This window comes from Marmota marmota, unplaced genomic scaffold (assembly GCF_001458135.2).
Source record: "Marmota marmota marmota unplaced genomic scaffold, marMar, whole genome shotgun sequence".
Classification (NCBI taxonomy): Eukaryota; Metazoa; Chordata; class Mammalia; order Rodentia; family Sciuridae; genus Marmota; species Marmota marmota.
In genome coordinates this window covers 6556753-6571196 of record NW_026000108.1, presented here as the reverse complement: position 1 = coordinate 6571196, position 14444 = coordinate 6556753, and the positions used below count along the sequence as shown (strand labels likewise).

At 46.2% G+C, this 14444-nt stretch overlaps 1 protein-coding gene across 10 annotated transcripts in view; it reads left to right on the top strand.

Annotated features, from left to right (window-relative positions):
- Positions 1–14251, top strand: part of Znf518b (zinc finger protein 518B) — a 14521-nt gene extending 270 nt beyond the window's left edge. For 2 of the 10 annotated variants that reach the window (XM_048784182.1, XM_048784183.1), the window contains exons 2-4: positions 2174–2520; positions 7795–7922; positions 10415–14251. In XM_048784182.1, coding sequence (XP_048640139.1) covers positions 10597–13839 — 3243 coding nt within the window. In that variant the 5' untranslated portion in view covers positions 2174–2520; positions 7795–7922; positions 10415–10596 and the 3' untranslated portion in view covers positions 13840–14251. Of the gene's footprint in view, positions 1–2173; positions 2521–7794; positions 8535–8574; positions 10285–10414 lie in introns of those variants that run through there. The other 8 variants (XM_015481962.2, XM_048784185.1, XM_048784187.1 and 5 more) reach the window with 7 other exon arrangements.
- The last annotated feature ends 193 nt before the right edge of the window (positions 14252–14444 follow it).

Below are 14444 nucleotides of genomic sequence, written 5' to 3'. Positions count from 1 at the left end.
ACCGGGCCGCGCGCCCTCGCACCCCGCAGGCAGCCCCGCGGAGGCCGGGGTCAGGGGGCGCCGCCAGGGCTCCCGCCAGCGAGTGACAGGCCGCGGCCGGGGCGGGGACGGCGGCGGGGACCTGGGTCAAAGCGCGCCGGGGGTCGCGCCCCCTCCCTGGCCCTCCGCCCGCCTTTGTGCCGCCGCCCGCGGGCTGGCGGGTGGGGACCGGCGCGGAGAACGGAGCTGGCGGCGGTGTGGCCGCCGGGCCGCGGGTCCCCGCCCCCAGGTTTTAAATGATGCAGCCTGCGAGGATCCCTACCGGTCGCTCGAGCAGGAAGTGTGTAAGAGGCCATTTTTAAAGCCTCCTGCGGGCCTCGGAGGCCGGCGTTGACGTTCTTTGGTCTTCAGTAGCTAGAAGATCGCCCGGTGACCCCTCGAGGGGACCCGGACGGCCCCTGGTACAGGACGAGGGAGTCTCTCTGTCCCCGCGCCTCCCTTCCTCGCGCCACGCTGTGCAACGTGGACTGGCCTCGGATCAGGGTGCCGTCGGTGAGAGCGTGCCAACAATAAACTTGAGAACCAGACCTCATTGTCTTTCCTTGGAGGGTCGGAGAGGGTGTCCTGTCGGAAAGGCCCTGTCGGTGGAGGACCCATGCATGAGGTGGGGGAGCAGAGCGGAGGGGTCTACGCCGGAGGAAGCTTTGAATTGTCCCCCAAACCTGGTGTCATTCTGTGGGCCCTCTGCATCCCAGCCCACCTTTTTTCCCCCCCTTGTTGGCTTGGGGTTTGGGGTCAGTTTAAAAAGGCCAAGAGAAGGATGCGAAAGAATGAACATTTGGTAACCAAGAAAAGAAAGCCTTAGAAGAGGACATTTAACCCCTGCATGTAGGCTGGTATTTAATATATCCCCTTAAAATGCCCCTGGTTTTTAAAACTAGGATAATGAATGATTTGTCAGAGTAACATTACAAAATAAAAAGTGAAATACCAAGTACTTTGTTCTCTTTAAAAATAGAAGCCTACCTGCTAAACTGTAATATTGTGTTGGAGTCCTTAGAACATTGTCCTGCAAGTTTAGAATTGAAATCACCTTGGAAGAAAATTGTGGCCTCCAGAAACCTGCAGTACCTGACTATAGAAGAGCAATGAAGGAGCATGGGAATGTCTCCCAATCCTTCTGAGTCACCTGTGCAAAGTTCAACCCAACCCATGATTGTACACCATGACAGATACAGGCCAAGGGTATTATTGCAAGTCAGAAAATATGGTTTAGAACCCAATGTTATATGGTTTCTTTAAGTAGAATACAAATAGATCATTCCAATTTTTAAATTGTGATATTTTTAACCAAGGATGAATTTTTTGCTTACTTTCTATTTTGAGTCTAATATAGTAACCTTGAAAAATGACACTTTTGTATGCTGTAACATTCATTACAAGTGTGCTTTGAAAAGAACAAAGGAGAGCATTCTTTTATTGGGACTCCTCCCTGACATGTTACCCTAAACTAATGTAGATTTTAAAAACCCAGTAACAACCATTAAAAAAAAAAATCACACTTCTGTCTCTCCTGCTCTATTTGCCTTTAAGTAAGAGGATCTGGGCTAGTGTTTGTGTGAGAGGAAGAACAAAGAACATTTTATGATTGTCACTAGGAAGGCGTTGCTTTCAGTTGCTTTCATTCATTCCCTCATTCTTTCATCCGGTTGTATTGAGTGCCTTCTATGGCCAACCCACTGATGTTGGTTATGGTAAAGGGGCCTCACCAGTGAGGATTTTCCCAGTCTTCAATTGTTCTCACATTGCCTGTCATCTACTGCATTTTTGGTTCACATATTCGAACCCAGCCCACTATAATTTCCAGGGTTCATTCTTAAAGTAAAAGCAGCTGGATCATTTAATTCAGACTCTCCCATCATGGGAAGGGGGTAGGTAGCTTAAAAATCACCTGGGAAGAATTTTAAACCCCATGCCTGGGCCCCACCCTAGGAAAAGAGCCATCTGATGCATTAGGTCACATGAATCTTGGGACTCCTCTCTTTATTTGAGCTCCCAAGTGACTGCTACACACACCAGTGTCTGAGAGGCACTCCTGGAGCTCATTCCTGCTATTTTCTAGGAGAAAAGTGCCCAAGAAACCAAGGATTTGCAGCTCCAGGACGTAAATCCAAGTGTCTGGCTTCTGTTGCAGGCAGCTGTGGAACCCAGGGTTCTGAGCCTAAGCGTAGACGCCTACTCAGGGCCGGAAGCTTTGAGACCAGTGGCCCTCGGTGCTTGAGAAGAGAAGGACGCCTGAAAGGGAAGGAAGAGCCCTTGAGTCTTGCAACATTTTGACTCTTGTCTGTAGCTCCAGGCAGGAAGTAAGAACAGTACTCAAGTGGCAGGAGATCCTGGCTGTGACTTCAGTTTACAGCCTGACACGGCAGGGTAATGGAAAGCAGTTTAGATTTGACACCCTTTGGCAGCAGTTGATCTCCAACCCTGTGGCCTTAGCAAAGCCTCATACTTTCTGCAGACCTTTGCTCTTGGAAGAAGCAGGTACGTGAAGGCTTGCTTTGAAGAGTACCCAGGTAACATGAACCTGCTTCTGCAGGCACCTCTTCCACCTCACCTGAGCCATGGTGCTCCAGGATTGACAAGCAGCCAGCCACTGAGCACACCTGTTCAGATCCCTGATGTAGGGATCCTCACTGAAACTACCCATCTTCTTCTCCCATCTTCTGTCACACTCCTTAGGCACAGCAGCCCATGGTGGGTGTGGGGATCAGATCATCTGCTCTGTGCTCATTGTTGTCATACCATGCCAGGCACTACCAGGAACATTCAAGTTTCTGAGAACCTGCAAAGTAGATTGTGGCATTACCCACCTTAAAATCAGTGACATACCAAGGTCACATGGCGAGGCAGGGTAGAACCCTGAGACCTCCTGTCTAGTCACTCCATTACAGTCCCAAGGCAGTGGCTTAGCCTTGCCTCCAGTATAAAGTACTATCCAGGGTGTCATTATTCTGTGCACTTCTCTGTGCACCTGCCCCCCTGGAGGGCCAGGTGGTTCTCAACCTCAGCTGCATATTGGAATCACCTGGGAAGCTTTACAAACCTTAGTGTCTGGACTGCCCCTTGCCCTCAGCCCCTTCCAGTTAAACTGGAGTCTTGGGAGGTTAGGGCCCAGGCATCCTTGTTAAAGCCCCCAGGTAACTCCAGTGTGCAATAGGTAACCCACTGTTCCAGGGACCTCCTTAAACATCCTGGGTATGTCCTGACAAGGTTCACCTTTACATAGCCAAGGTAAGAACCACTAATGGAGGAGGAGATTTTGTCTCTGTTTGATTATACTTTTAATTAAACTCCTAACTCATTTTTTTCTGCAAAATTTTGGGTATTTTTCCAGAGGCAAAAAAAAAATAATAATAATGGAAATAACCAAAAATATGTGTGTACATTTTTAGCATCATTAAGAGCATCCAAAGTCACTTGGAATCTTCTTTAATGTGGAATCTTGTGATATTGCTTGCAGTACTCCTTTTCCTTATCTTCTATATATACTTAATGCTAATATAGATTTACTCCTTAGCATGTTTTTTTTTCATATATAAAACAATAAGCTTTAAACTTCATGGACATTAGCATTAGTCACTTTCTTTTGAAAGGTTTTTCTCTCAAATTGTTGAAGGGGGAGAAGCCTTAAAATTCCTCTGTTTCCTAATATTGATTCAGTTGATGTGCCTAGCTGGGCCAAGTCATCCCCAAAGAACTCTGTAGACAGGATTGAGGATCCTAGCTTGGGTGGGTGTGGACCTTTGTTCCATTAGGCTCATTTGTTAAGCTTGCTAATCTCTGCTTCTCTGGACCTTACTGCCTTCTCCTACGGTGGAAAGAACCTTAACAAATATACGTTGACTTATTTTATGATGAAATGTCTCTGCCCAGCATAAAGCCACCTGCATGTACCTGGCAGCACCACGACAGTTAGGCATTTCTTCCTTCCAGTTTACAAGTAAGAGTACCCAGGCCCAGCTTAACCAGTATGAAATCACAACTAGTGTCAAGACCTAGATTTTGGACTTTGTCCTGCTCTCCGGGGTCATTACGCTTTCCGGGGTTACACCAAGCTGCATTCATCTGGAGAACAGAGGAACCGTCTCCTGCAGCCTTCCTCCCCGTCTGTTGTCCATGCACTACAGTTTCAGAAGGAAATGTCAGGTCCCGAGGGAGGCATGTTTGTTGGCAACCTCTAGAAGTAATTTTTGGCCATCAGGATGGCACCCAGTTTGCAGTTCAGTCATTTCTAAGTGTGAGGTAGTTTGGCATAAAGATTGCAATGCTTAATTGTTATTTTTTCCTGTTGAGATCTATTTATCCATTCAGTTCAATTCTGATTTGTTGTAATGGTCAGAAAAAGCTCTTGCTGAGGCAACAGTTTCTTCCTAAATATCCTACTGAGGAAGTATGTCCAGTTAACATGACAAATGTCGGATTTCTTTCTTTTTTACCCTTATCCACTGTTGCTCTTCTACATCTTCTGGGCACTTAGGGTAAAATTGTGTTAAAATTTGGGTCACTGGGAAAACTAGTAAGATGAGCCTTTTTATAGCCAAAGAGACAAAGGAACACTCAGGTACAGTTTTTGAGTGGCTGTGCCATTGGGCTGGGGACTTTACATACCTTACCAGTGTCTACTCCTAATAGCCCTTTAAGTTTGAGGGTGGTAAAGCTGTTTCCTTGCAACAAATAGAGAGGAATCACTTGTCTAGACACCCAGCAAATACAGGACAGGACCAGAGTTTGAACCCTAGACCTTCCAGCCCCATTCCTGTGCTTTTCATGGGCATATCAGCTGTACCCCTGCCCCAGTGAGGGATGTGGTGGGAGCCACAGTGAGACAGAGTTTCTAAGTCAGAATGCCTGAAAAGAGTTGCTTCCATTGGCTTCTCATCCACAGAGGATGCCAGCAGCCAGCCTACTAGCTCTGAGTTTGTTGGACACCGTTCGTGCACGAAAATGTAGGTGATATAATAGGCCTGCCACTCTTCTTCTTTTTCACGCTAACATCCAGCTCAGAGGTACCTTCCTGCTACAGGGCTCTCACGGTGTGGCTGTGCTTCAAGGGGCAGGCTGGAGAAGGCAGGTCAGTAACCAGCTCACACCCAAAGCTCTGTGAGTGCAAGTTCTGTGGAGATTGTATGCAGCTGGTAGCCTTTGCCACTAAAACTAACAGGAGGTCTTGCCCTAGAGGTAAACTATTTTAATCTGTACAATCAAACAATTGTGATTAAAATTATAAAATGAAATTCAGTGTATATTCTGGAAAGAGCAATTGTTAGGCAGCTAAGAAGCCTGTAATTTAGCCCCTCTTAGGATTGGCAAAATTTCTTCATTAAAACAATAGAAAGTAATAGATTTAACAACTTAAAGTGTGCCCATAACTTATCCAGGCACTTTCCCTCACCACCTCACCCTGTGTCCTCATGACAGCCCTGGGGGTGGGGGTCCTGCTGATGTCTGCTCTCCTGGTAAGGAATCAGTTTGCCCAGGCCTCACATCTAGGAAATCCTATGATTTTAAACCCTGTAGTCTCTTTGCAGAATCTATAGCTTTAAACATGATTTTACCTCTTATTTCTCTGCTAATTCTGTTGAGCATGAGTCACTTCCAGCATTTAGAAGTCAGATGCTTCATTTTTAGTAAGAACTTATACAATCTTGCACATTTTATAATCCTTAGTATCACTTAACTGGTTTCTTCCAAACTCAGCGATTTTTCCCTCGTGTCCCCATAATAAGTATTTTGGAAATCAGGACGAGTAAGCTCAAAAATGAAGAAGAGGAACCTCCTACACACACACACACACACACACACACACACACACACACAGTGCGAGAGAGTGTTAGGCCTCCTCCCAAGCCTTTCCTTTGAGGAGGACAAGACAATGCGGACAGCAGGCTTCTTAGGCAGAGGGCTGCTTCTCTCCTGCATGGCTGTCATGCGGGGTTTTGCTGTAGGTAACTCTGTATTGAAAAGCTCACTTCTTCTGCTTGAATAGCTTATACCAAACAGGCATCTAAATGGTAGGGACATTTTGTGCCATAATGATAACAAGACTATTATTTCTGTGTTTTTGAGAGCACTTCTAAATTATATGAAAGAGAAAAATAAAAGTATGTTTCTAGTCCCAGGAAGTCAAGTGCAGGGCTTCTGTAAGGCTGGGTGAGTTGGGAAAGTCTGTGAACTCCGACACTGATTTAGTGTGGTGTTTTCTTGAGTGCCCTCAGCATCCAGTGCACCCATGCACAAATCTTTATCTACTGTGTTTATATAATCCTCTGTTATCAGCCCACTGAGCAATTACTTATCCAGAAGACTCAGCCTCTCTGGTGGTTGTATTTGGATAGAGGACTTTGTATGCAAAGAACTGGGGCTTGGGAGCTCTCAGGAGTATTCATATGCAAATACCAATATCTTGGCCACTTTATGGTTCCCTGCTGCTCTGTGCATTTACCTTTATCTTAAAGTATTACATCTGAGCTATTCCATGGGCCACACTCTGCTGCAACTAGCCATAGATTTGCAAAGGCCAAAAGGAACTTTGTATTGAAGGAACCTCCCATCTTTTCCACCAAGAATGAGGAAAATTGCAAAGTAGTAATACTAATTTATTTTGGAAATAGTTTAGAAGCCAAGAAAGATGCTGTCAAACAGTTGACAGTGCACTCATGGCCAGATTCCCTGCTTCCCTCCATGAAACTGCAGGTCATAGATTCGTGCTTCATATTATCAGTTGCTCCTATGGATTCTCAGTTCAGAATACAGATGGTGTTTAACCTATGATGGTTCTACTCATGATTTTGTTATAAAAGCAACATGCACTCAGTAGAAATTATGCTCCTAATTTTGAATTTTGTTCTCTTCCCAGGCTAGTGATGTGCAATACAACAGTATTATGATGCAGGGCAGAGGCACTGAACTCCCAATAGGCCATGCAACCGCAAGTGTAATGACCAACACCATATTCGATAGCCACTATAGTCAATAAATAACATGAGGTGTTCAATGCATGAATATCTGATAGTCTTTGTGCTGGGTGGTTTGCCAACTGTAGACCTAGGTAATGGTTCTGAACACATTGAAGGCAGGTTAGGCTAAGCTCTGACGTGCAGTAGGTTTGGCGGATTAAATGCATTTTTCACTTACAATGTTTTCGATTTACAGTAGGTTTATTGGGATATAGCCCTACCATAAGTTGAGGCGCACACACAGCTACTTCGATATTTTTGCAGAGGTGCCTCAAAAAAAAAGTGTGTGTTTCTCAGGCATCAGAACCAGCCTGATTCTCTGGGGACTTCTTTCCAGTTGCTGTCCACTTCTTGCTGATGGTCATGATCTTGCAGTCCAGTCTGTTCTCAAGTTTCAGGAAGAATAACACCCTCTAAGTTTTTAAAAGATTGGAAAGAAAAGTGGCAAAACATCATTTCTTGATTTTTTTGAAAATCGTGGAGGCTGAGAAAGACGCTGAAAAACTGGAAATGTGCAAATGTAATCCTGGGTTGAACAATTCTTCAAAAAAAAAAAAAGGAATGTTGGCATGTGACTTTTGAGAATTATATGTTGAAACAGTTGATGAGCAAGTTGTGCTAGGTTAAGTAATTTAGTCTCTCTCTGGATTATGAGGCTGGTAGATGACAGAAGAGATTTTACGTATTGATTGGTATTCAAACCTTTGGGACAGAATTAAGAATCAAGGACTACTAGATAAGAGATGTGCAGATTATTAGCTGGTCTATTAAGAGTGATTAAGTTGTTTTTTTTTTGCAGCTCCAGTGTCAAGATGGAAGAAAGTTACAAGGAAGCCAGTTCCTGTTTCATTTAGGATAAATTGTTAACAATGAAAACTAGGTGAAAAGCAAAATCAGCTGCCTAACGAAGGAGGAGCTTGACGCGTGGTCAGTGGTGGGGAAGTTTTAAGGTGAAGTGTCGCTGGACACTTTAGCTGGTGATTTCCAATATCGGCTTCACATCAGCTTTACCTGAAATGGCTTTCCACACCAGGTGCCTCTTCCCCTGCCCTCTCCCCAGAGCCTGGGATTCCCTAGCCAACGGTTGCAGCCCAGGAGAGTGTCTTTGCTGTGATTCTAAGGCTCCTTCAGAATGCAGAAACCGAGGGACCTCATCCTTCTATCACCTGACTTCAGCCTCTGCATCCTTTGGGCCTGTGGTTCGCTGGGGTTCTAAGTGCAGCTGTGGTGCTTGGTTTAGCTGGCTAAGAATGTTGGCATGAACATACAGATGTAGGGTTCTTGTGTGGTCAAGTCAGATTTCAAGGGTCAGCAATATCAGACTGGTCTTAGAAATCACATGGCCCAGCCTTGTGTTGTATAAATGAACGAGCAGCTACAGATGGGTAATTCACCTGAGGCCACCTAGAAGTTCATTGTGTCCCTTCTAACTCCCTTCACTGAACCTAGTTTATAGATCTGGAAAATAAAGTGCACTCATCTCTAGTGACTCCTGAAGAGGAGCCTGTGGTCTGCACCAGGAGTGCAGTAGACTAGAAGGTATGTGTCCCTCCTGTGTCATGTGTTGCCAGCTCAGGGCATTTCATGTGTCTCCTCCCAAGCAATGGTGCCCTACTGTAAGTGGAGAAGAGGGACAGCATCTTACAGCATCTTTCAGCCCCAGGCCTCTGTCCACTAGCTGCCTGGATGCCATGTGCACGCAAGGCTGGACAGGGCTGGAGTCTCTAGATGCCATCAGGGTTTGACTGCACACTGGAAATTGCTTTTGAAAGAAGGTCACTATCTTTCACAGCAGAATAGGGAGAGAACACTGCAGGAGAAAATAGGGCTTATTATTGTACACTATACGTTCTTCTGTTGCTTTTCAAAGCTGTTTTCGAAGGGCAAGTTTCATGTCAGGTCTGAATGCGTAGCAGTTGCTTCTTCTCACCCTACAGAAAGCACTTTCCCACTACCTTTGTGTGGATCTTGGCCTAATGGCCCTGGGCTGCTGACCGACACTCATATTGCCCACCATGGAAGAGACCTGAGGTCCTCTGTGCCTCCTGGCACTTGGAGAAAGGCTTTAGTGTCTTAGTTATCACAGCAGCTCTGTGGGTGATGCTGGATCGGCATTCTTAATTCTAATGACCAGATGACAGTTTGAACTCCAGAGATTTAAGTGGTTTTCTAAGATCATAAAAGAAAGGCTTCTGGCAAGAATGGTTTCTGTCAAGCTCCTGGTTCTGTATACTTTGAAAAAAATAAGTGCCATTAAAGATGAGTTGAAAATTAGTCCCTGAGTAACATGTAGAATATGAGTGTCGAAGGATCCTTGCTCTGGGAAACACCGGCCACTCCTGCTGCCCAACCCAAGCCGTCCATGTCTCCCCACTGCCATCGTCTTGTCTCCTGTAGAGTCTTGGCCTCATGGCAGCTAGAGACTGTTGGAGCATAAATCAGATGTCATGCCGCTGCTCCAGGCCTCACCTGGTCCTCCATCTCAGGCAGAGGAAAAGCCCCTGTCTTGTGAAACCCGTCATACAGCTTTCCTCAGCCAGTCCCCTGTCCCTCTGACCATGTTGGCAGCTGCCCACTCCTCCCTCCTTCCTCAAGTGCACCATTCCCACTTTCCAGCGACCTTTGTCTTTTCTGTGGAGACTTTTCCAGGACACACGTAGGGGTCACACCCCAGTCACCTAGGTCTCTACACCTAGGTCACTCATCCCAAGGCCAGGTCTTTCCTCACCTTGGCTTACCGTGTTTCCTACCCAGTTCTCCCCCTTCTGCTTGACAGTGAGTACAGGCTTGGCTTGTCCTCTGTCATTGCGCACCTGAGCATAGGGACCAGTCCGCCTTGGTCCACTGCCCTGCAGCACTCAGAATAATGCCTGGCCCTTGACAGATGCTCAGTAAGATGTTGAAGGAGTAATTTTTGTCTTCACAATGTTGTCTGTGTCACTGGCAGATTGGCTGTGTGAGCAAGAGCTGGCGTCCAAACTGATGAGGACTGAGAGGAGCCCTGGCTCCACCTGGCTGACTCACATATTCAAAAATCAAACTGAAAAAGTCCGGGATGAAGATTTGGGGAGGCTAATATGACATTAAACCTGAAAAACTGCTTCTTAATAACAATTAAAAATAAGTTTCACTGATCAAAGGCTCTTCTAATGGCTGCTATAAAGTCCTTCCTGCAAGTGTCCTGCATTCATAGCCTAACGTGGTGATTTGTGGGGGCCTAGTTTGAAAATGTGTTCAATATCAACTCGGCTGCCAGCTCTGTTGTGCGGAGTGTTACTTTAACACACATGTAAGATCACATATTGAGATTTACCATCAGATTCCCAAGGCCATTAAAATGTAGAGTAACTTTGATAATGACTTAAGCAAACCTTGAATTCTTGTATTGATCATGCTTTGTGATTTTTGTTTTCCTATAGTGTTGCCTGGAATGTCAGAAGATTGACAGCAGTCATATTTTGGAGCATGCTCCTACAGTGGCAGTGTACCAAAGAAAAGTTGTGAAGTACCTACCCGCCACCAAGCACAGTGTGCTGCAGGGTGCCTCCGAAGGATTTTGTCATGTGAACTCTTTCTGAATTTCAGTCCGCTCTTTCTAGAAATGCAGATAAAGAAGATGAAGGATATTGGAGAGCCTTCGTACGCTACCCCAATGAATGGCACACATAACTCCTTGACCCTGTCACCCAAACACCCTAATTCTAACAGAGCAACTCGGCCAGACAGACAAGAAGCACAGGCCCTTTTGTATCAGGGCTCGGAGGCGGAGGCTGCCATGATGACTATTGCAACATGTGCAAAGTGCAGAAGTGTTCACAAAGTCCCTCTTCAAGATTTGAAGAAGGGTCCTGGGCAAGGCCAAACGGAAGACGGATATGTCTGCCTCCCATGCAGCCTTCAGACGGCTCCTCCCCATTTTCACTTCATGAATGGGGATCCCAGGGCCACTCATGTTGGAAACAAAACCGAAGCCATCTCGAGTCCCATCAATAACAAATTCAAGGTGAGGAACTTTAAGCCAGGCAAATACTACTGTGATAAGTGCCGGTTTTCCACCAAGGACCCGCTGCAGCACAGGAAGCACACGCTGCAGCACGAGGAGATCAGATTCATCTGCTCCCACTGCAGCTACGTCTCCTACACAAAGGGGGAGTTTCAGAGGCACCTGGTGAAGCACACGGGCATATTCCCTTATCAGTGTGAGTACTGTGACTATGGTGCTATTAGAAATGACTACATTGTCAAGCACAGGAAGAGAGTCCACGAGAGGGCTGGTGCTAAGAGACCTCTCAAAACTGCCACCAAGCTGGACCCAAAAAGAACTAGCATTTCCAGACAGAACATAGAGCTCTTAAAGGCCCCTAGCCTAAGGACCGCATTTCAGAACAGGTTGTCGGATCAGCTCTCAAGATTCTCTCTTCATGCTAATAAAGACAAAATTCACAATATCCTATTGCTACCTGAATCAAAGGAATACCAGAAAGATGTTGTGTGTATTCCCAATCAAATGACCTTACCCAAGCCAAATGAAGTTGGTCTGTTTGAGAACAAAAGCGTTGAGGTGGAAGTGTTATCTCCTTCAAAGGAACCCGTTCAACCCGGTGTGCCACTGACGGTCGTGGCCCCGGCGGAGCTAGTTGTCCCTGCAAACTGTTTAGCCCAGTTGATGGACGTGAAGGTTGTCAACGGCACACAGCAGCTCCTTCTCAAACTGTTTCCACTGGAGGAAAAGAGTCACCTGGAAGCTGGCAGTGGCGATGGAGGCGATCCAGAGCATGTGACTAAAGAGAAGTGTTCAAAGGAGCCAGAAAATGTATTTTCTGCAGAAAATATAAAGTCACTAGCAATAGAAGGGAACACTGGAAGACTTGTAGGTGTAGATAACCTTCGGTCTTCAGTTCAGAGACAACTGAAAGATGTGAAGTGGGTGAGGTCTTGTGATCTTGTGTCTGGCTCCCGTGTGCACGATCACAGGGAACACCTTCTCAGTTCTGATGGGGTCGAGGATTTGCCGACAAGGAATGATTTGTATTCACATAGGACCGCTCTTCCTTTTACCTCCTTAAAAGGTCACTCTCCAGCCTCTGTCTTGAAAAGTGGTGCCATGTGTGGTCTCGGAGCTGCTTCAGACCCTTTTCCTTCTAAAGCTGCCGATTCTTTCACAAAAGATGGAAGAAATGTGCACAGTGACTCTCAGCCGTTATTTCATCTGGCTCTGACACCTCCAGCCACTTCCTTCTTTGGGGAAAAGGGCTTACTACCTGCAGTCAGTCAGAGTGACTTGGAACCTGGAAGTCAGAGCAATGTTCCTGCTAAAATGGCTTCCTCTCCTGGGAAGCTGGAAGGTGACCAGGCAGAGGACAAGGCAGCTTCAGATCTAAGCCAGACCTCCCCTTCACAGGAGAGTGAGTATTTATACACAGATATGACCAGAGGGGAAGACGGAACTAGATCTGAGCCTGGAGGCGACCCTGGGGAATTGAAGAATTCTGAAAGGACCAGTGAGACTTCCGAGGGCCCTGTCATCTCATCAGTATTTTCTCTGAGCTCTGGGTCTGAAAATGTCCCAGAGGGCATTAAGTGGAATAGTTCAACATCCAAAATAAAGTCAATTGAACTCTTACGCAGAAAGATCGCCCAGCTGATTGAGTCCTGTGGCAAGCCTTCGTCTTTGTCTGCAAATAGTGCACGGGGTCGGTCCACGTCAAAGGGAACCTCCAAAGCAACACCTGAAGGCATTCAGGACATTAACTTGTCACTTCCTGGCCCAGGCACTTCCACAGGTCCCCTCCAGACACCTCAGAATGAAGATGATGTCACTGGCAGTGGACAGCTTGCTCATCAGCAGGTCTATCCACAGTTTGCTAATGGCAGTGAGGGGAACACTGAAAGCAGAGGGACCAGGAAGGCTCATGTGGCCACTCCAGTGCTGATCCCCAAAGGGGCCGTGTTGAGGGTTCTCAACTCCTCTGAGGATGCCCACATCATAGAGGCTACCTGCGACGCACCTGTCGGCATACCTTGCAGCAAAGCACAGTTACCAAAACCAGCTCCTTACTGCCCCATGAAACAGACAGACTCAGACTTGCAGCCTTTGACCAGTGACAGTGGGCCAGTCGACATGTCCCCAGGTCTCGAGACAGCTCTTCGGCCTAAACCAAGAAAAGAGGATGCTATGTGTAGCGCCATCCCTAAGAAAACTGGCCCTGGGCCTGGACAGCATGGCTGTAGTGACCTGAGGAGGCCAGGGAGACTGCTGTCCAGGAGTCTTCCAATGAGTAGGAATAAAACCAGGCAAGTGAATTCATCCAAGAAGAAAAGCAAACTTCAGGCCAATGCCAACCGCTGCCTCAAGGATCCTTCCGTTTTTCAGGTTGCCAGACAGCTCCGACTGATGGCCGCCAAACCAGATCAGTTGATTAAATGCCCCCGTCGGAACCAGCCAGTCATCGTGCTAAATCATCCTGATGTGGACTCACCAGAAGTGACCAATGTGATGAAGGTGATCAATAAGTACAAGGGCAACGTCCTCAAGGTGGTTTTATCAGAAAGGACAAGGTGTCAGCTTGGCATTCGACGGCAGCACATGCGACTGACCTACCAGAACATGGAGGATGCCAATCTGCTCAAAAGGCAAATGATGTTGAAAATGAAACTGAAAAAGGTTCATAAAAACAACTATCAGGTGGTGGACTCCTTGCCTGATGATTCGTCCCAGTGTATATTCAAGTGCTGGTTTTGTGGGCGGCTGTATGAGGACCAGGAAGAGTGGATGAGTCATGGCCAGCGGCATTTGATAGAGGCAACTAGAGACTGGGATGTTCTTTCTTCCAAGGGCAAATGAGGAAAGAGTGGTCTTTGAAGTGATTTGCTTTTCTTTTTAATTTTTCTGTTTGGGGGATGATTCCCCCAGATTCAATAGGAGAAATGCAGTCTAGGGGGATGAGGGTTGTGGATTCTTCAGATCCCTGTGGAAATGTTGATTCTTCCCCAGGACATGTCTGGACTCTGGGAGGTATTTAAAGCCCCTGAAATTGTGCGCGCACAAATGGATGTACATGCATTTTTCTGGAGAAAGGATGTGAAGTTCTCAACAGATTTTCAGTGGGGTCTAAGACCTCTCTTTGTTTAGTATCCATTTTTCTGAGTAGATACAAATCTTTCATATTCCAGTTAGGAGGAGCAAGTTTAAAATAATTTACACCTGCTCCTTATATAAATGCTACTGAAGAATTAAATCTACGTTTCGGTGTGCATTTCCACTTTGTTTCTGCTTTAACTCCTCTCCTGAATATTTGGTACATAATGAGAATTATATTTTCTACTGTATTACTTGTTTTAAATTTATTTTTTAAAAAGTTGACATATTGGTCCTGGGAGTATAGCGCAGTGGTGCACAAGACCCTGGCTTCCATCATCAGCACTGCAAAAAAAAAAAAAAAAAAGGAA